At 41.2% G+C, this 21,551-nt stretch overlaps 2 protein-coding genes across 2 annotated transcripts in view; one reads left to right on the forward strand and one right to left on the reverse strand.

Annotated features, from left to right (window-relative positions):
* Nucleotides 1–13,690, forward strand: part of eno2 (enolase 2) — a 38,242-nt gene extending 24,552 nt beyond the window's left edge. Inside the window, exons 5-13 of the mRNA XM_085790860.1 lie at nucleotides 2,727–2,796; nucleotides 4,269–4,402; nucleotides 4,511–4,602; nucleotides 4,695–4,825; nucleotides 5,895–6,092; nucleotides 6,776–6,977; nucleotides 9,660–9,768; nucleotides 9,852–9,910; nucleotides 12,543–13,690. Coding sequence (XP_085646986.1) covers nucleotides 2,727–2,796; nucleotides 4,269–4,402; nucleotides 4,511–4,602; nucleotides 4,695–4,825; nucleotides 5,895–6,092; nucleotides 6,776–6,977; nucleotides 9,660–9,768; nucleotides 9,852–9,910; nucleotides 12,543–12,612 — 1,065 coding nt within the window. The 3' untranslated portion in view covers nucleotides 12,613–13,690. The remainder of the gene's footprint in view (nucleotides 1–2,726; nucleotides 2,797–4,268; nucleotides 4,403–4,510; nucleotides 4,603–4,694; nucleotides 4,826–5,894; nucleotides 6,093–6,775; nucleotides 6,978–9,659; nucleotides 9,769–9,851; nucleotides 9,911–12,542) is intronic.
* Nucleotides 13,691–14,752: 1,062 nt separating this feature from the next.
* On the reverse strand, nucleotides 14,753–21,196 carry tpi1a (triosephosphate isomerase 1a). Its single transcript, XM_085790861.1, has 7 exons — nucleotides 21,043–21,196; nucleotides 19,797–19,920; nucleotides 18,511–18,610; nucleotides 18,297–18,414; nucleotides 16,374–16,459; nucleotides 15,400–15,487; nucleotides 14,753–14,997 (listed from the first exon to the last, which is right to left on the reverse strand). Exons 1-7 carry the CDS (start codon nucleotides 21,152–21,154, stop codon nucleotides 14,879–14,881), a joined length of 747 nt encoding a protein of 248 aa, XP_085646987.1. The 5' UTR covers nucleotides 21,155–21,196; the 3' UTR covers nucleotides 14,753–14,878.
* Between the last annotated feature and the right edge of the window lie 355 nt (nucleotides 21,197–21,551).

A 21,551-nucleotide genomic window follows, 5' to 3' on the forward strand; every position in this document is an offset into this window, starting at 1 on the left:
CAAGGAAACTCGTAACTCGTGTTTTTCCGACCTGTGAAGTCATACCAGTTCAATCTGGTACGAGTTCACGGGTCGGAAGTTACGAGTGGCCGTTATAGTGACTTTCACCGGTAAAACAGGTCGGAAAAACACGAGTGGGTTGCCTGGAACGCTACAAAGTCGTAAGTTGTGACTTGAAGCTGTAATTTATGATTTCAAAAGCCGGCCTGGAACGCAGCATTAGCCAAAACGACCGGATCGCTTACTTCTGCTTTAAGCACAAAGGTAGTAACAACAAAAAACCTTGGATTACCAAGGGCTTATAAAATGCTTGTAAAAAGAAAAACACACTGTATAGAGACTTTATTAAATTTAGAACAAACAATGCTGAAAATAAGTATAAGAGGTATAAAAATAAGTTAACAACAATAATGAGGCAGGCCAAAGGGGAGTATTATTATAAAATACTAAAAGAAAATAAAGATAATTTGAAAAGAACATGGAGGATCCTGAATGAGGTAATGAGGAACAAAACAGCTCCAACAGCTATGCCAAATTATTTTATTAATGAGAATCGAGAAATTAAAGACATGAATCAAGTTGCCAATGAATTTAACTCTTTTTTTTTGTAAATATTGGGCCAAATTTAACTAACACAATCTCAACACAAAATCAACAATTCGTGGGAAAAGAAAAAATGGGAAGCAAGGTGCTACAGTCAATGTACCTAGGTGGGGTGAGTGAGAATGAAATAATATCGATCATAACCAAAACAAAGAGTAAGACATCAACAGACAGCGATGGGATAGACATGTGTATAGTGAAAAAAACTATTGATTGTATAATTAAACCTTTAAGTTACATATTTAATCTTTCTTTAAGTACAGGTGTTTTTCCAGAGAGGATGAAAACGGCAAAGGTTATTCCTTTATTTAAGTCAGACGACAGACATGAATTTAATAACTATAGACCAGTGTCAATGCTCTCACAATTTTCAAAAGTGCTTGAAAAACTGTTTGTTCAGAAGTTAGACATATTTCTTGAAAAGAATCACTTGCTGAGTGAGAGTCAGTATGGGTTTCGAACCAACCGATCTACAGCAATGGCACTAACGAAAATAACGGAAGAAATAACAACGGCATTAGATAACAAAAAATATACAGTTGGGGTTTTTATTGATTTAAAAAAGGCGTTCGATACAATTAATCATGAAATTTTAATTTCTAAATTACATAATTATGGTTTGAGAGGAATTGCCTTGGACTGGTTAAGTAGTTATTTACAAAATATAAAACAATATGTTCAGCTAGAGGGTTACAAATCAGAATGTATGAGGACAGTATGTGGAGTCCCACAAGGATCGGTTTAGGGACCTAAACTTTTTATTTTATATATTAATGATATTTGTGATGTTTCAAAGATTCTACAGTTTGTTTTGTTTGCTGATGATACAATTTTTTTTTTTGTTCTGGGGATGATTTGGGGATTATTGCAGAAAACATTACTAATGAAATGGATAAACTTAAGAGATGGTTTGATGAAAACAAGCTTTTGTTAAATTTGAAAAAAACTAAATTTATGGTTTTTACAAATCGAAAAAAGGATGAAATTGAACTTTCATTTGCAGGAGAGAGTGTTGAAAGAGTGTCTGTATTTAGGTTTTTTGGGTGTTATCCTGGACGACAAGTTGTCATGGAAAAACCACATAGTGCTCTGTGTGTTTCAGGATGCAAGAAAGAGATTTGAGTTGTCTTCTGGTCAGAAGGTCTTATAAGCCCGGAAATACAAAGGATTTCTTTTTCTTTTTTAAAAACCTTTCTCTTTTGTTTTTTTTTGAGTAAGTTAATTAAACTGCATTGTTGTTGTTTTCCTGTGGAGAAACCTTTGACAGAGCTAGGTTAAACCTCTCTCCAGTCTGTAATCTCTGGCGGGAAAAGGGCTACAGAGAGGACAAAATGGGAGAGATCTCCCCTCTCTTTCACATTTTTTCCCTAAATTGCTATTTTCTTCAATCACAGGCTAGTTACAAAAATAGGCTCTGGGATGTTGCTAACAGGCTAGTCAATTTGTTACAAAATATAACTCTCATTAAACCACTCAAGGGAGGGACTTCCCTTAAATTCCTAAACTCTCATTAAACCATACGAGGGAGGGACTTCCGGTAAATAACGAGCTCTCATTGGACAGTCAGGGGGCGGGACTTCCGGAAAAATAACGAGCTCTCATTGGACAGTCAGGGGGCGGGACTTCCGGAAAAATAACGAGCTCTCATTGGACAGTCAGGGGGCGGGACTTCCGGAGAATAACGAGCTCTCATTGGCTGCTGCGAAACAATAGAACAATAGACCTGTCAAGTTTGACGAGAGGTGTATTACATATCTCTCTCATGTATATGGTCAAATGGAGCACTTTATGGTGCTTAGGCAACTGCAACATGTCGATGTCTGTGGATAAGATGTTGTGTGGAGCCTTGAGTGGTATCACACATGATTTCCAGGCTTTAAATGATCCACACACCTGGACGAAAGAGACTTATAACATGAATATAGTGTGTGCTTATCACAGATGCATGGATAAGTTCAATATATCTGTATAGTTGTACGTCTAGATCTGAGTCTAATTCCTTAATGAACAAAAACAGAAACAAGTAGGTGTCTGGGAAAAAAAAAAAAAAAAACTCTTGGAAAATGTGTTTGCATATTGCACCAGTTAAGTGTGTGTGTGTGTGTGTGTGTGTGTGTGAGCAGGGCATCAGCGTGGTGGAGCAGGAGCAGTTGGACAACACGATGATCGAGATGGACGGCACAGAAAACAAGTGTGAGTCAAAACAAGACGGGAGCGAGTCGTGATGACTTAACGCCGCATCATCACAGTGTTACCAGCCAGCTGGAAACCTCCTAACTGCTGCAGCCTCTCAGCAGCCACACGCACACACACACACACACACACACACACACACACACGCAAAATGTTTTTTTACCAAAGGCATGGTGGTGACAAAGTGTTGCGCAGAGCAACAGGAGGCGTTAATACAGACAGAGCAAACAGATTCCTGTTCCAAAACAGGTTTTGGCAGGATCAAAGCGAACTCACTTCCTTAATAAATAAATGCAGGATTCATTTATTTTAATCACGCCGGCTAATCGTTTCAGGCAGGAAGGTAAACAGCCGTGAAAGTGACGGTGTTGGGAACTAATTTCAGCCAGGAACAGGAAGCCTGTCAGACTGAATGTGTCGTGAAAAGTCCATGTAGCAATAAACACAATTACATCAGGATCTTTATTTACACAAACAGAAAACAGCTCATCACACTGACATGTTTGACTTAATTTCATCGTGTGATGCATGAATGTGAATCCAGCAGGATGCAAAACAGTTACACAGGAAACTCCTTATAGTACACTGCAAAAACTCAAAATCTTTTTTCCAAGAATATCTGTCGTATTTCTAGTCAAAAGTAACTCTTTCCACTTAAAATAAGGCTCATCACCTAAAAATTAACTAGAAGAAAAATCTGCCAGTTTTTTGTGCTTGTAATAAGAAAGAAAAACTTGCTCCACTATCAGATTGTTCTATTTATTTCGAGTAAAAATATGCTTCAAAGAAGTAAAAAGTGTCTAAAAACAAGATACTTTTTTAATGTGATGAGTCTCATTTTAAGTATAATGAGATTTGTTTTGACTAGAAATGACATTTTGACTTGAAATAAGACAAATATTCTTGGTAAGATTTTGAGTTTTTGCTGTGTATCAAATCCTCAGTCCTCACTCACAGTCTGTATTAAAAAAATGAGTCATTAAACGAGCCGTCAGGACTTCCTGTGACTTTGTGATGTCACAACAAAGCAGTCACCAAGCCCCGCCCACCACCTGGATCTGGATCCACCATTCAACACTTTGCAGGGTTTAGTTTCTCTGAAGTTTTACCTGAAATCTGCTCTATTTTTTATTGGATCACTCAGAAGACAGTCAGCCAATCAAAAGAGAGGCTCAAGGTTTCCTCTCTTCTGATTGGCTAACACCGACTGGTTAATATAAGAGCTTTAGAGAAGTTGAGAGAGAAGATGTAAAACTAAACTGAGATGGTTTTTGGTTCTTAAAACCACAAATTTATCTTTTGATGGATAAACACTTCAAATAAAAAACAGGAAAGGTGTAAAATATAGACCTTTAATATTTAACAAGTTTACTTACACACATAATATACAGAAAAATAAATCAAACTGCAATTGAAATGAACAAAGCTGGAATTGTAATTAAACATCACTTCCTGTCTGTTGTGTCAAACAGCTCAGTTTGGGGCCAACGCCATCCTGGGGGTGTCTCTCGCCATCTGTAAGGCCGGTGCAGCGGAGAAAGACGTCCCCCTGTACCGCCACATAGCCGACCTGGCTGGAAACACAGAGCTGGTGCTCCCAGTTCCTGTAAGACACAAACTCACCGCACAACATCTACACACAATGCTATACAACAAAGACAAATCAACTGATCCTCCTCTTCCTCTTCCTCTTCCTCTTCCTCTTCCTCTTCAGGCCTTCAATGTGATAAATGGAGGATCTCATGCTGGAAACAAACTGGCGATGCAGGAGTTCATGGTTCTTCCTGTCGGAGCCGAGTCGTTCAAGTAAGAATTCAACTTTTACAAACTATTATCACATGAACTTTATATTATTTGTAGATCACATGAAATCCTCTGTTCTTCCCTCCGTCCCTCAGGGAGGCGTTGAGGATAGGAGCGGAGCTGTACCACACGCTGAAGGGGGTGATTCAGGAGAAATACGGCCAGGACGCCACCAACGTCGGAGATGAAGGAGGCTTCGCCCCAAACATCCTCGAGAACAGCGAGGGTGAGGAAGAGGAGTTGCCAGTGGATAACCCTCTATCTGTGTTGGGGACATGTTATGGAAATTCACCTTTTGAAGGCTCTTTAACATGTATTTGCGTGTTTTTCTTGCCTTCCGGCCCCCAAAATGTGAGAATTGACAAAAAAATCTGTAATTTTCAGGCTCCCTAGGTTGAAATCCATGTGGTTTTACGAGCTGTTCCCTCAGTTGTCTTCCAGTGATGTCATTAGTTTTAAAATATGAATTGATGCAGTGATACATTTGCATTTAAAGGGACAGACACTAGGCGCATTTCCACTGCAGGAGTTCCTGGTAAAGAGAGGGGGTATAGGAACCTTCACCGTCCTCTCACCTGGTGGCCGTGTCTCCACTGCAGACAGGACCCACCGGGCTTTTTTTACTGCTCTTGTTGTTGTTGTTGTTGTTGTTTTTTTCCGGCAGTATAGATGCTTTCTAAAAAAAAAGAAAAAAGATGGGGTTTTTAATTGCCACCTCGATCGTCACGTTGTCCCGCGATCGCATATTTATCACACTTTTTTTTTTTCATACTTGGCCTATTGCTTCTCTCATCTTTCACTGACTTATTCTCTCTTTTTTCTGGCCGTCTCGCGTTTTTAGTAACGTTGGGTTTTAAAAATGCTGCTTATTTTGGGGCTTTCTCTTAGCTTCACATCCTGCTTTGAGTCTGACCAATCAGTCAGCACAGAGTAAATCTCAAGCCCCACCGGGACTTTTTCAGGGCCGATCTGAGTACCTACCCCCAGGCAGGGACTCTGTTCGGCCCCTGTAAAGGTTCCTGTAAACGGCCCTGTGGGGGAGGTTCCTGCAGTGGAGACGTAAAATTACCCTGAAGTTTCTGCAGTGGAAACACGCCGCCTACTGAAACCAGCTGTTCTGAACAGGGCTGTTTTGAGCAAATGAAAAGAGCTGTGATGTTTGATCCTTGGAGTATTTTGACCAAAGCATGTCTTTAAGACACCTGGGAACTATTTTAATTTGTGAAAAGGGACATAATATGTCTCCTTTGACTCACATTTCAACAATGTCTTCCCTCCTCGTCCTCCCCCCTCAGCTCTGGAGCTGCTGCAGACGGCCATAGAGAAGGCCGGCTTCACGGACAAGGTGGTGGTCGGGATGGACGTGGCCGCATCGGAGTTTTACCGCGAGGGCAAATACGACCTGGACTTCAAATCTCCTCCGGATTCAGAGAGACACATCAGCGCAGAGGAGCTGGCCGACATCTACCAGGGCTTCGTCAACAACTACCCAGGTGCAGCGTCTTTGATTCTTGTTGAATCTTTGAACCAGAGACTTAAAGGGATAGTTCACCCAAAATTCAAATTTCACTCATTATCTACTCACCCTCATGTCGACTAAGAGCTGTGAGAATTTTCAGAGTTATCCGTCCCTTCTCTGAGTTACGGGGGGGTCCGCGCAGCAGTATTTGTCCATATAATGGTTGTCAATGGATACCAACTTTCTTCGTCCAAAAAGACACACCAAAAAACATCCAAATACCTCCATGCTGCTCGTCTATAATGTCCCTCTTGTATTGAAGCCCCGACATGAGAAATTGTTCCGCCGGTCACTGCAAATCACGCGAGACACTGGGAGCTTCCGCGACAAACAAGCTTAAAATACAAACTTATTTAATTTTTTTCGGAACAATTTCTCACGTCGGGGCTTCAATACAAGAGGAACATTACAGACGAGCAGTATGGAGGTATTTGGATGTTTTTTGGTGTGTCTTTTTGGACAAAGAAAAGTGAGCCCCATTCACAACCATTATATGGACAAATACTGCTGGGGCACGGAGGACTCTGAAAAGTCTCACAGCTCTTAGTCGACATGAGGGTGAGTAGATAATGAGTGAAATTTGAATTTTGGGTGAACTATCCCTTTAAAAACTGTTTCATGACGTTTGACTTCCTGCCTCTCCTCACCGGCTCCCAGTGGTTTCCATCGAGGACCCGTTTGACCAGGACGACTGGGAGGCCTGGTCCCGTCTGACGGCCCAGGTGGGGATCCAGGTTGTCGGGGACGACCTGACGGTGACCAACCCGAAGAGGATAGAGAAAGCCGCCGAGGAGCGAGCCTGCAACTGCCTGCTGCTCAAAGTCAACCAGATCGGCTCGGTCACTGAGGCCATACAGGCGTACGTCTGCACCACACACACCACGATATCTACACTGCAAAAACTCAAAATCTTTCCAAGAATATTTGTCTTATTTCTTGTCACAATGTCTCAATTTTGGTCAAAACTAATCTCTTTCCACTTAAAATAAGACTCATCACCTAAAAATTAACTTGTTTTTAGACAGTTTTCACTTGTTTCAAACTAATTTTCAATTGAAATAAGTAGAAAAATCTGCCAGTGAAAGCAAGCTTTTAATGCTTGTAATAAGAAAGATAAACTTCCTCCACTGTCAAATTTTTCTACTTAAAATTTGCTTGAAAAAAGTAAAAAGGGTATAAAAACAAGCTACTTTTTAATGTGATGAGTCTTATAATTAGATTTATTTTGACTAGAAATGACATTTTGACTAGAAATAAGGCAAATATTCTTGGTAAGATTTTGAATTTTTGCAGTGTACGCAAACGTTTACTGAAATGACGAATCACATCTCACATCGGCGCTGGCTGGCGTCACGCTCCACAAACCCTCAGGAAGAAATAGAAACCAATATGGCCGCCCAAGGCTGACCGGCGGTGACCTTGGTCTGGCCAGAGAAGGTCGTCCATCTTGGCTGAGACGATACACAAGAGGCCTGTAGGGAGATACAGAGAGACACAGCTGCTCTGCCATCAGTCACACATGTAGAAACACACACACAAACACACACACACACACAAATATGGCAGTCGGCGCGTTGTCAGTCACGTCAGTCGTTATACCTGTCAGCCATGTTGACCTTGTGCCACGGACGCAGAGCAACAAACAGACCGTCACACAAGATAAATGAGGGACAGGAAATGATGGGATTTTAGCATGAAGATGAGCTGTCAATCAAACGGGTCGATGCCAACGACCAGAACCGGGATATATCGTTGTGGAGAGTGTGTGTGTATGTGTGTGTGTGTGTGTCATCAGTCGGGCGATGTAACAGGTCGTCTCTCAGGGTTATGAAGCCATCAGTCATGACAGTGAAGCTCCAGTATAGCAGGAGGTGGGAGGAGGAGGAGGAGGAGGAGGAGGAAGAGGGGGAGGAGGGGGTGAGAAAAATTAAATGATAGAGCTGATGACAGTAGAGGTGATGTATTGTGTCCGTCAACATGAAAAAGCTCCCTGTGTCGTTAATCTGATATATCCCCCCTCGTAGCGCGATGGGACAGAACCCCGAGGCGTCGGCTCACTTCCTCGTTTTAACGTCGTTAAGCAGGTTAATGTGTCAGATGAGCTGCAGGCGGAAATAAATCACAATCTGATTAATTAACCTGTGCAAATGAGCATAAAGTCATGATAAGCGCACACGCAACGAGCAGCAGAGGTAAGATGAAGGTGAGAAAAAAAGGAGTTTTTACAGGCTGCCGTTCCTCCAACGGCCACTAGACGGTGGCTCCAAAAGTGAGTCGGTCCCTATAGACTCCCATGTTAAAATGTACACATATACATTAGAAAATAAACATATTTACAGGCTGATACACAAAACACTTTGGATTTTACATTTATATATATATAAATAACTCACCTGTTTTATTTAAACATAAAGATAAGGGTGTGGCCCCTTTGGGGTGTGTCATCCATCCTTACAGGTGAGGTCCAGTGTGTAATATTTGGCAAGGTTTATTGTCATTATCTGAATATACTACCCATGAATATATAAGTTTATAATCGCTATAAAATAAAATTTCTTTGGTTTTCGTAGCCTTATGGTCTTGCTTTAGAGAATGTCGCCATCTTGCCATAAATAAACCAACCAAGAAGAAGGCAGAAGGAAAGAAGATGGAGGAGGAAACAGCAGAGAGAGTGAGTTAGTAGTTAGTTGGTAGCGAATAGTGAGAAGTTTTTCACTGGACCATTAACAGATTTAGTATCTTGATGATTCTTTGACTTTTTGGTTTTTCTTAACTAAAACGCATCTCCAAAAATTACAGAAGAATCAATCAGACATACAAGACTTATAATCCAGTCCTTAACTTGTCTCTCAGTGCAGTCACAGTCTTATGAAGATGAAGTTTAAGAAATAGGTCAAAATAATTTTAACAGAGGCCTCGACAGATTAGCCTGACTCTCGCCAGACCCTTGTAGTTCCGCAAAGCTACGCTCAGCTCCGCACAAGGGTCTGGGACTGCTCCATAGGCGATTCATTTCAGAAGGCGGGGCCTTGTAAAAAAAATCTTGTATGTGATTGGATAAACCACTTGTTCGTTATCTTGTTGACGTGCTACTTCAGCCACTCACTGCGAGCCGCCATTGTTGTTTGACTCAAACAGTCGCTTCAGCGCTACGTCACACCTCAGAAAGTCCCGCCCGGCGATCCTGATTGGTTCATTATTTTTTGCTCCGGGGAAGAAGTTTGCATTGGCCTCGAGTCCAGACCCTTGTGCGAAGCTGAGCGTAGCGCCTCTGGCGTAGCTTTGCGGAACTACAAGGGTCTGGCGAGAGCCAGGCTATCGACAGATGTGGAGCCAGAGGAGTTTGGATGTGTTTTATGATTAGGAGACGTTGGCAGGTTTCCTTTGTCAGTTCTTTCAGCGCGGTTAGGGTTAGGGTACCAGTCCAAGACTTCATAATTCATGCGGTTATAGTTTGAGGTATCTGGGATTCTAGATGTCTCCCCACTTTGTCGAATGAAATCTCACCACCTGTCGTCTCCTCTCTGTCTCTTTGTCTCAGGTGTAAACTGGCTCAGGCCAATGGTTGGGGTGTGATGGTCAGCCACCGCTCAGGAGAGACAGAGGACACCTTCATCGCCGACCTGGTGGTGGGACTGTGCACCGGACAGGTACGCACACACACACATGCAAAAAGGAACATGCAAGGTCAGTATCTTCACTCTCTCTCTCTGTCTCTTTCTCTCTCTCTCAGATTAAGACCGGCGCCCCCTGCAGATCTGAGAGACTGGCCAAGTACAACCAGCTCATGAGGTCAGTCTCTCCTTCCGTCCGTTCAGTCCTTTAGCTCAGTGAAGCTTCATCCTCTCAGAAAACATAGAAAATCATCCAAAAGTTCTTTTGTATTTTTATTGTTTGTTTTTCATGTTTTTTATTTCTATGATACAACTTGCAGTTTCATGGAAATCACAAATCCATTACAATTTTTCAGATTTACCATTCGTACACCAACACCCCTCCACACTAATCACAAAAGGTCATTGTTGTTAAATTTGTGAGTCACTGTAAGGCCAGTGAGGGTTATGGTGAAATCAGAAAGTTTAGTTGTCTCCGGTCTGCTCTGGAAAATTTAAAGGGATAGTTCAACATTTTTGCAAATTGGCCCATTGCCATAATCGCTATAGTCATAGCAGTAGGTTCGTTACCTTTATTTGTCGGTGAAAGCTATTTTTAGAACGGCGGAGCACAGCCGCAGCGAACCTACTGCTATGACTATAGGGATTATGGCAATGGGCCAATTTGCCAAAATGTTGAACTATCCCTTTTATGTAATCATTTGTTGTTGTTTCACAGTTTTGTTTTCATTGGGTACAGAGTAGACTCCTTTTTAAACAGTGTCCACTTCACGTTGCTTTCTTTTACCTTTGCATACATTTTATGGTGCATGTCGTGCTATCTGCTGCTAATTTAATGAATCAAGGAGAGACAATACAGTGAGGTATGGAGACATTTATGTGATATGAAAGCATGAAAACAAGTGCTTTTATAGCCTACCCATGACCACTTCCATCTGTCACGTGCAACCAATTACCTTGATGATGCATCAGGTGGAAACATAGGTGGAAATTCAGTTTACTTTGTCTTTACAAAGACAAGAATCATGAAATATATAATGTCGCCTGTAATTATTTGAAAACGATATCTCTAGTATTAACTTTAAAGGTGCAGCGAGTGACCTCTCCTCCCTGATTTTATATTACATTTTTCACTTTGTCTGTTAGCCATTCTTCTCTCCCTGTTTCCTCTTTTGGCTCCAAATCCATCAGCAGCTGAGTTATAGCCACGCTCCTCAGGTGCCCGCGCCGTCTTAGCGCTTAGCATCAGAGAGCTAATTGACGTGACAGGCGACAGCAGCAGTGCTGGTGTCACGCCATACGTCCGAGCCAGTCAGCAGCGGAGGGAGGAGGAGGAGGAGGAGGAGAAGGAGGAGGGAGGAGGGAGGAGGAGGAGGAGGAAGAGGGGGAAAAGGGAGGGGGAGGAGGAGGTGGGATCAGCTCAGCTGCTGTAATCCCATCGGACTGCTGAGGAGACGCAGGAGAGGTGGAGGGTGGAGAGACTTACGGGGCATTAACCAGCGATAAACGCTAATCACTGCAGTCAAGCATGCACACACACACACACACACACACGCACACACACGCACACACATGTGCACACACACATGCACCAGGAAGAAATGAGCTATTTATACAGTAGGACGCTGACATACAGTGACACATGTTCACTGACTGTCTCCTACAGGTGTTGTGAGTATCGTCGTCTGATCTTTATTCCTCTGAACTCCACCGTTGTACACAAACGATTAGAAACACATCAACGAGTCACATAATTATGAATGTGCATTCAACTGTACTCTAGTCTGCATCTTATATATACATGTCTTGTCTTTATAGATTTTTATTAAACTTTTGGCTGATTGTTGTCGCATGATACGTTCTCACTCAGAGCTGCACAACAAATTTATTTAACCATGTTTAATTTTACGATGACAGTAGATCATATAGTCTATTCACTGCTGCACATATTGACCTTTTCCTCCACCATCATTAACACACACACACACACACACACACACACACCAAGCAACTCGAGAAGTGACATAAACTGCAGTTCCTCTATTGACCACTAGAGGCTCCAACAGTGAGTCAATCCCCATAGACTCCCAGTGAATATAACTGATTTTTTTAGCAGGTTCTGCATAACTGAGGGTGTGGCCACTTTGAGTGACAGGTGGTTTTCTGGAAAAGGTGGACATTAAAGGGATAGTTCAACATTTTGGCAAATTGGCCCATTGCCATAATCCCTATAGTTTTAGCAGTAGGTTCGTTACCTTTAATTGTCGGTGTAAGATGTTTTTAGAACGGCGGAGCAGAGCCGCGAGCTGCTCAGAGCTACGCTACGGAGGCTAATGGGATTTCTTGGTTTCCCTCATCAAACTCATCAAATACACAATCCAACAACTCCAAAATGCTCTGGTGGACAAGTTGTGACCTGCACATTCACCACGCTATGAGATAATAACGGAACGTATAAACATTCGTAAAAAAAAAAAAACGTTTGTACGTAAAAATAGCTTGCCCCGACAATTAAAGGTAACGAACCTATACTGCTATGACTATAGGGATTATGGCAATGGGTCAATTTGCAAAAATGTTGAACTATCCCTTTAATTAAGGGGCAGGGTCAGAGCCTGCCAAAGTGGCGGCAGCAGAGCAGCCCACACTGAGCTTCAACCATCTTTATAAAGTCTATGATTCGGACAAATGTGGATTAATCAGCCGCTAAAAATACTTCCCAATAGGCTAAACGCATGACTGATCTTTGATTTTGATATTATTACAATAATCTCCCTTCACTCTTTCTTTCTGTCTGTTCTTCTCTGCAGGATTGAGGAGGAGTTGGGCGACCAGGCTCGTTTTGCAGGCCATAACTTCAGGAACCCCAGCGCCCTGTGAAGCTGACTGACAGACAAACAGACAGACAGACAGACGAATGACTCACACACAAAACATGCACATGCACACAAAAACTAAAAAAAAACACGCCAAACAGGGAACGAGCCATGTACAAAGAAAGTTAACATAAAAAAAAAGACAAAATAAAATATGCACTGGACGTGTCGGTTTGGGAGGCGATGCTGTATGCACACACACATGCACATGAGTATGAAGATGCAACACACACTCTCTCTCTCTCTCACACACACACACAGGGGAATATTATGAAAAATATTTAAATTTATAAGCCAGACATGCACTGTTACTGTAGTTTTAAAGGAATAGTCCATGTACAGTCAGAGCACAGAGCTGCAAAAATACAGGTTATTGTTGTAAAAAGAGAAAGATACAAAAGTAGAGATATTATAGAATCATGTAGACTGAAGCACGCAACTGAAAGAGATGAAAATAAATGAATAAAAAATAAAACTTTCGACACAAAAAAATAAAAAATAAAAAGATAAAAAATGATAATAAATAAAAACACACACAAACACAAACACACAAAATGCATTTGCAACACTAAAAAACAAAACAGGAGTTTCAGGGACTGAGTGAAGAAAATGAAATCTACACAAACACTTGAACACACTCACACACACACACACACACACTCAGTGGTGTCACACACACTCACCTGGACACTGACGTACCTGCACTCCTCCTTCTTCTGTCCCCTTCCCCCTTTCCTCTCTCTTTCTCTTTCTCTCTCTTGGTCTCCTTTTTCTTCTTCTCGTAGTGTCTGTTTCTCAGTTTCAAACTCTCTTTTTCTCCCTGATGTGATTCTGATTATTTGTCTTTCATGCTTGAAGTCTCAATTCTGTCTTACAGAAAAGAAAAGAAAAGAAAAGAAAAAAAACTAAAACCCTGAGTCCCTTTGTTCCTTCGGTTCTTCCTGAATGTCCATAGAATAGCTGTGTTGAAAAAGAAGAAAGAGAATTTAAAACATAAACAGAACATAACAGAACGCTTGTCATTGAAAATAATGTGAAAATATGTGAAATAAAAAAGATGGTAATTTACAATTTCAATCACAGCTGAAGGTGTCTGTCTTTTTTTGTGTGCATGTGTCAGAAACTTTTTTCCCACAATCCAGGGACACTTGAGAGTGATGATACCTGCTTTGTTGTGACATCACAAAGTGACAGGAAGTCCTGACGGCTGGTTTTAAGGCTCAGTTTATGAATACAGGCTGTGTGCATTTCTCTGTGGACTGAGGCTTTGATACTTTCACAGTATTAATATAGAACCTAGAGCTGCTTTATAATCACACTACACATGGACATCTACCTTTATACTGTATGGAGCTTTAATACAAACATCTACCTTTATACTGTATGGAGCTTTAAACCAAAGACATGAACCATAGATAGAAACATGTTATAAATGTTTGTCCACTTCATTTAATCTATGCCGTCATTTTATATTATAATAATAATTTGCAATCAATTTCCATTATATTCTGGAAATTTAGTTAAACAGATCAGGGATGAGATACTTCAAAGTCAGAGAAAATCTGAGTTCAGTCATGTTCTAGATAGAAAAAAGTTTCAGAATCACACCGAGTCAATGAAAGACAAAATGAAACTGTAGTTTTTCCACGTTATTTTTTATTATCCTTCCATCTCTCACACTCCTCTTTAATTAATCTGTGTTACACATACAGCAGCAGTGTTAAGTTAAGTGTTAAACACATAAACATTTAGTGCCTGTTGTGATGACTTCACAATAAAAGTCTCTGACTCTTCAAAACAAACTCAGTTCCAGCAGAAAGATAGACTCTATATACACATTACATCATATATTTATATATCTTTATATAGAAGTACATTCTGTCCAGATCCTGAAGTAACAGTTAGTGCAGTTAGGTGAGACACACTCCATGTTAGCAAACACAGGAAACAATATGGGCCGACTGATCCTCTGCTGGAGGCGATGACTGGCATCTTACAGCAGGAAACATCCCATTATAAACATGAAAATCAACACTGACGATAAAGTTTTAATGTATCTGAAGTGTCAGATGCAGCTTCGATGGAAAAGGGGAATGAAAAAGTAATTTACTTCTGTAATTTGACAAATAAATTCCCACAAATTACAGAAAAAAAAAGGTGCTGAAGAAGTTTCCTTCACTCTGTGGATCAGTCGGCCCGGGCCGCAGACACACAGTGACACATGATGAGCTAAAGGGCAAAGTGTTTTCGATTTAACGTTGCGTTTTCCGTCACGCACGTGCGTTAATGATGTCGACAAACTCCGGTTTCAGAGAAGCTCCGCCCACCAAGAACCCGTCCACGTCGGCCTGAGACGCCAGTTCCTTGCAGTTGGCTCCCGTCACCGAACCTGGAGGACGGAGAGGAAAAGGTCGGTCACAAGGGGAATAAAGATTAAATTTAAAAAATCAAGTTAAACTTAAGAAATGTGTAAAATTTCTACTCATAATCAATTTACTGACACCTTATTGGTGTGAATAAATCTACATTTTTACTTGTTGCATACTTAATAAAGTGACCAGGAGTTCATATGTCCATTGAGAATACATTGGAGCACTTTCTGCCCTAGGTTATGACTGCCAGACTTCATATGACTGTGTTAACAATGTGATTCGAAGATCGACAGAGTTTGATAAAGAACCCGTGAATTTATCATTAAAAACACAACAACCTCCACCCTGAAAACTTACAAAACAACACATAGTGACAAACTTTGGCACCCAACACACATGTAGGAAAATCAATCACTGACCTCCGTAGATGATGCGCACAGTGTCGGCCACGTCGTCCGACACGTTGGCTCTAAGCCACGCCCTCAGCTTCTCATGGACGTCCTGAGCCTGGACACACACACACACACACATATTACACTGACTTGCATTCATTTCATGCACTTGCATTGACTTGCATTCACCACGCTATGAGATAATAACGAGAGGGAGTTGTTTTCGAGGTAAATTCATGCAAAACAGCTGATGCGTGTTCCTGTTGGAGGCAGTTTTTCAGCAAGCAGTCTCTGTATTTGCCTCTAAAACAACTCTGTCTTGTGACGTTCCGTTATTATCTCATAGCGTGGTGAATGTGCAGGTCACAACTTGTCCACCAGAGCGTTGTGGAGTTGTTGGATTGTGTATTTGATGAGTTTGATGAGGGAAACCAAGAAATCCCATTAGCCTCCGTAGCGTAGCTCTGAGCAGCTCACGGCTCTGCTCCGCCGTTTTAAAAATAGCTTGCACCGACAAATAAAGGTAACGAACCTCCTCTTAAAACTATAGGGATTATGGCAATGGGCCAATTTGCCAAAATGTTGAACTATCCCTTTAATTGCAACCCTCAACCTGAACCCAAGTAAGTCCTCACCACATAATAATTTACACAATGTGGACTTTACTTTGTCAAACACGTCATATGCTGGAGACACTTCCCTTGTTTTGTGCGACTAATTCTGCAGCGTGTTTGTTTATTTATGTGTGTTGTGTTTTTTTTTTGCAGAGCATGTGTTGTCAGATTGACGAAGATGTTTTCTGAATTTGCAGCGTATGTGTTGCAGGAGAAAAATCAGCTCAATGTGCAGCCGGTGGTGCTCGGCCTGTTTCACTGACTAGACACCAGAGTGTTTGTGTGTGTGTGTGCGTGTTTGATTCAAACTCAAACTGTGACTCATCACTTTTGATACTTTGATATTTTGGTCATGGTTTGACGTCCATGAAGGTGTCGGTGTGTTACCTGCTCAGGCGTGGCCGTCTTTCCTGTGCCGATGGCCCACACGGGTTCGTAAGCCAGCACCACCTTCCCCCAGTCCTTCACGTTCTCTGCAGCAAAAAAAAACAACAAACTGCTCAAACACACTGACACTGGCTGAAGGAGAATCAACACAGAGCCTCAGAGCCTGTTATTATCAGATGGAGAAACATCCTGAAGGCGGAGCAGCTCCACAAAACCCTGCACAAACAGAACAGAACGAGTCGAGCGACTGTGTTTCTTTAGTGTAGTTCCTCCTGCAGCAGCAGCAGCAGCAGAGACCACTGACCCATTTGCATTTTAAATCAGGGCGTAGCCTAGTTTGAGCTCAGAAGTAGGCTGCAGGAGGCCGAGGAGGTGAAGCCACAGAGAGAGAGACAGAGAGAGAGAGGAGCGTCAGTGAAAAACCCTCTGATGTCTGAGCTCAGAGGCTGTTTCACCTACAGACACATGAGGGATGAGAAGAACACTGAGTATTATTGGTGTTCATATTGTCGATTCTTCTAATGATTGTCGTTATTTTTTGTTTGATTGATTTACGCTTGAGATTTACAAAACATCACTATTTTCCAGAGTCTAAGCTCATGTCCTCACATCGTTTGTTTATTCTAAGAAACAATGAAAACCAATAATAATCAATTCATCTACATAGACGACAAAGAAAACCAGGAAATACTGTAAACAGAGGCGACACTGAACTCAATTTTTTTTTTTGCTTAAATGCCTCATGTGGTTAATCAAAATCATTTTCTGATTGATTGACTATATTATTGCTCCAGTTTTCCTCCAGATAAACAAGACAATAATGCAATGATCTGGAAAAACTACAAATACTGCCAATAAAATATGAACCATTTGTGTCATATTGTGTTTGCTGTGTGAAATGTTGAGTAATGGCCCCTTAGTGTCAGTCAGTACGTTTACATGCACAGCTTAATCGAGCTATGCTCAAAATTCGATTTTGGCGACTAATCGGACTTCTGTCCTTATCCCAGTTCACATGCAACTGAGAAAATCAAATAACTGACAAGTGTTCGCCTCCTTAGGCGGTGATATGCGTCGTTAGTACAGTCCCCTGTCCTGGGGACTTTTCTTTCCCAGAGTTAAAAACCGAATATAAACAACCTAAACTTAATAAATTAAACTGCCATCCCCAACCAGACCCACCGGTCTGGGCCGGGTTCGGGCTGAGAATAGGATACAAATGACGTCCACGGGCTTCCTTTCTCTCTCTCTCTTTTTTAAAATTAAATAAAACACATCCTCCCGCTGGTCGCACTGTGTGAAATGCACTGAATCTGCGCTGATGTCGCTTTTTTTCCTTTACTTGGCCGGGTTCGGGCGGCTTCTCTGCTCACTTTGTGCCATCTCTTCTGTTGTGGAGCATGCGCACATGCATTGTCCAGTTAAACTCTGATTAAGGCGAATACATGCTGAAGAAAAACTAATCGCATTGTCTGGGTGTCTTAATCAGAGATGGAGAACTCCGATATTAGTCAGACTAACGCGTTTACATGCACTCAATTGTCAGTTATAGTCGGATTAAGGCAATAATTTGGTTTTCTCAAGTGTCAGTACTGACTGTGACCTTCCAATCAGTGACATTTGACATCTGACACCAAAATCTGAGAGGCTCATCCTTAAATCCTACTGAAGGTTTGTGCAACAATTAAAGAAATTCTGTCAGGGTGTTACCAAAATATTGAATCAACAGAAACAGGACTGACAACCTGAAAAACAACACGGCTCCGGGTCTGAGGCACAAAAAACTGTCGCAAAAAACGTTATTCACAGCTAAAGGACGGACAAATCTGTGAGTGTGTTTTGGTGTCAATGAAAAAAAGAACAAAGAAAGACAGAAAATATAATGAAATTAATACAAAAAAAGACAAAAAAGTTGTTGTTTACCTGAAATGACCTGCGTCTGAGTGTAGACGACGTCTTCTGTGGTGCCGGCCTCCCGCTCCTCCAGCTTCTCCCCGATGCAGGCGATCACTCCCAGGCCGCTCTCCAGCGCGTGCGCCACCTGAGACGAACCGACAGCAGAGAAGTTTCACCTGCAGCTGCAACAAGCTGCTCCACCAGCAACAGGCTACGACTCACAGGTTTTACTGTAACTCACCTTCTGACCAATCAGCTCGTCGCTCTCCCCGAACACATGGCGGCGCTCCGAGTGTCCCAGCACGACCCAGTCGGCTCCACAGTCCTTTACCATGGCTGGGCTGCAGGGAGGAGGCGAGGGAGTGCAACAACAAGTGACTTTATGTAACAGGGGTTAATATAATTACACAAAATTGTAAGTTTCACAACACAACGCAGAGCAAACATCCACACCGGTTACATTTACATATCTGAATGTATAAATAATCTGTATCTAACCCACTTTAACTAATTATGAGATGTGATTATTCTTCAAATAAATCAATACATTTTGTGTTGCAGGTGCAAATCATGTTCTCTACTTATTTCAGAGACTGTAATCTGAAGCCTTTCGACGTTTTTACTCAATACATTTTAAAGAATTTAAAGAAAACTGATCAATTATCATATTATTGTTGATTCATGTGCAGTATGAATGAATGAATGAATGAATACATTTTTTAAAATTTTCGTGTCATGCCACCACTGTGGCCCATGCCATATGAGATTACAAGACACATTTAATGACAAATATAATGTTGGTGTTACCTGCCACACAGGTGTGACCTAAATAAACAATTTACTTTCAGTACTCAACTTTAATATCGCTCTTCGTCTCATTGCCCAAGCCTTTTCAAGAAATAAAGAAAATGTAATATGAAAAAGATGTTTTAGCTTCTCAGCATGGTCTAACCACACAAATTCGTTATTTGGATCTACCTTACTAAACAATTTGTGTCTTATAGAGTCATAGAAAGGACAGTAGAACACAAAATGAATTTCATTCTCCACCTCTTGTCACGGATGTCAAGAATACCAGCTCTCAATTGAGCCCACAGGGATCTTTTCTTTTTAGACAAATTATACAAAACATAGTTTTCTGGGCCAAATACCTGTTTTATTTCACAGTAAGTACGCAGTTTTGGTTTACCCCAAATATCTAATGCCCATCTATCTTTACTTTGTTGAAAAATAATTTCTTTTAATACGTTAATCTCCACTTTCTCTTTGTTATAATAATGGTCTTCATATCCAGCTCTCAGCAAGATGTCATATATTTCCCTATCCCATGCCCATGCAGTAAATCCTCATTTATCCAAATATTCTGATATTTTAGCTTTGATATAAAGCTGCCGACACTGTAATGAGCAAACAGAAGAACTGTACAAAGTGATGATAGAGGATCATCTGCATGTAACTCTACTCCAGTTAATAAAAGTGAATTAGTTAATACATTAATAATGTGTGTGAGTGAGTCTGGTCAGAAACCTGATCTCCCCTGTGAACGCTCCCTTGGACACTTTGTAACAGTTCTGGGCTGCGACGCCGATCTTTGGATCCAGGTTGGACCGAGCGAAGTCCAGGTAGATGGAGGGAGCAGCACACACCACCTCTGGAGAGAAGATCAATAAAAAAAGAGTATTATTGAGTCATGAAAACATTGTTACATCCTTTTTAAGGACCGTTTTCCTTTTCTCCTTTTTGTTTCGTCATAAAACAACTCGAGAGGTTGAAAAATACTGAAAAACCAATAACTGTAATTCCTCTAGTGGCCACTAGGGTGAGTCTCCAACAGTGAGTCAACTCCCATAGACAATAATGTTAAAATATCTAACTTTACAGCAGAAATGAATGTCTTTACGGCCTGGCACAGAAAATTTTTTGTGATTTTATTGTGATTTTAAGACTGATAAACTTCTTTTACGATGGATGTGACACATTTAACCTTTTTAAAACAAACTTCTCTTGTGATTTAAAAATTGCCACATGGAAACCTCCATTAGAGTAATGTGAATGTATAGGCTATAACACTGTATGTTTAGTCTGGCCCGGCAGCTGTGAGGAAATGTGTTAGTCTTGTTGTCTTAATTGTTTTTGTTCCCACCTTTCTGCAGCAGTGGACCTCAGGTGTGAGGTGTAGGGGAAGGCTCTTATTGTGAAGGATTGAGATAGACAGTCTCATTTACAGCCTCATCATATCAAATGGGCAAATAATAATAATAATAATAATAATAATAATAATAATAATAATAATACAAGTTATTTTTTTTTAGTTTTAAATCAACCAGACTCTTATTTTTTAAGGTGCTACAAACCTATTATGTAGAACGTCTTATTTTGAAATTTCTCCACAACAAATAGTATGAATTAAAAAAGAAAGAAAGAAAGTATGTATTGTATTAAAAATACATTATTTAACATTTGAAATGAGAGAGAGGAAGTTTAAAGAGGCAGAATAATAATAATAAAGTGAGATTGGAGTTATCAGACGTTTATGTCAGAGGCCTTTATGCAATTCATCCTGATCCTGGTGGTCACATGACTCCCAATGTCACGGTGTCATCTGAGCAGTAAACACCTCCCTCCTCCTCCTCTATTTATCTATCTATTTATCTATTTAGGATCTGAATCCCACCGTATCGATCACCTGTATTCATCATCATCAATGCAATTATTAACCCCCTCCCTCCCTGCCTGCCCTGCAGCACCGGCTCTTTCTGCGCCGCCCGCTCACCGGTCTGGTCGTGCAGGCTGGCGGTGTTGAGGGTGGTGATCAGCTCCCCCAGACTCTCCTTGGTCCCGTTCATCTTCCAGTTTCCTCCCACGAAGAAGCTCCTGGACGCCATGGTGGCCCGGCTGAAGGAGAGGCGGCTGAAGAGGCGGAGGAAGAGGCGGAGGTCTGGACGGAGAGGAGGCGGAGGAGGAGGATCAGCTGCTGCAGGATGAGGAGTCCGGTGTCGTGTGTATGTCAGGTGCTGTCGGAAATTTCAACATCAGAAAACAGTGAAAGCATCTCTCTTCTTCTGGTCTGGGTTTATAACGAGTCAATCGGCTCGAATGACCATCAGCGCCCCCTGCAGATAGCATTATGACCTTTCTTTCTTTCTTTCTTTCTTTCTTTCTTTCTTTCTTTCTTTCTTTCTTTCTTTCTTTCTTTCTTTCTTTCTTTCTTTCTTTCTTTCTTTCTTTCTTTCTTTCTTTTTTTTTAAACTTTCTTTATTAAACATGTAAACATGAAGAACA

The sequence above is a fragment of the Trachurus japonicus genome, chromosome 11, assembly GCF_045865225.1.
Source record: "Trachurus japonicus isolate A0001 chromosome 11, Traja_1.0".
In the NCBI taxonomy this organism is placed as follows: Eukaryota; Metazoa; Chordata; class Actinopteri; order Carangiformes; family Carangidae; genus Trachurus; species Trachurus japonicus.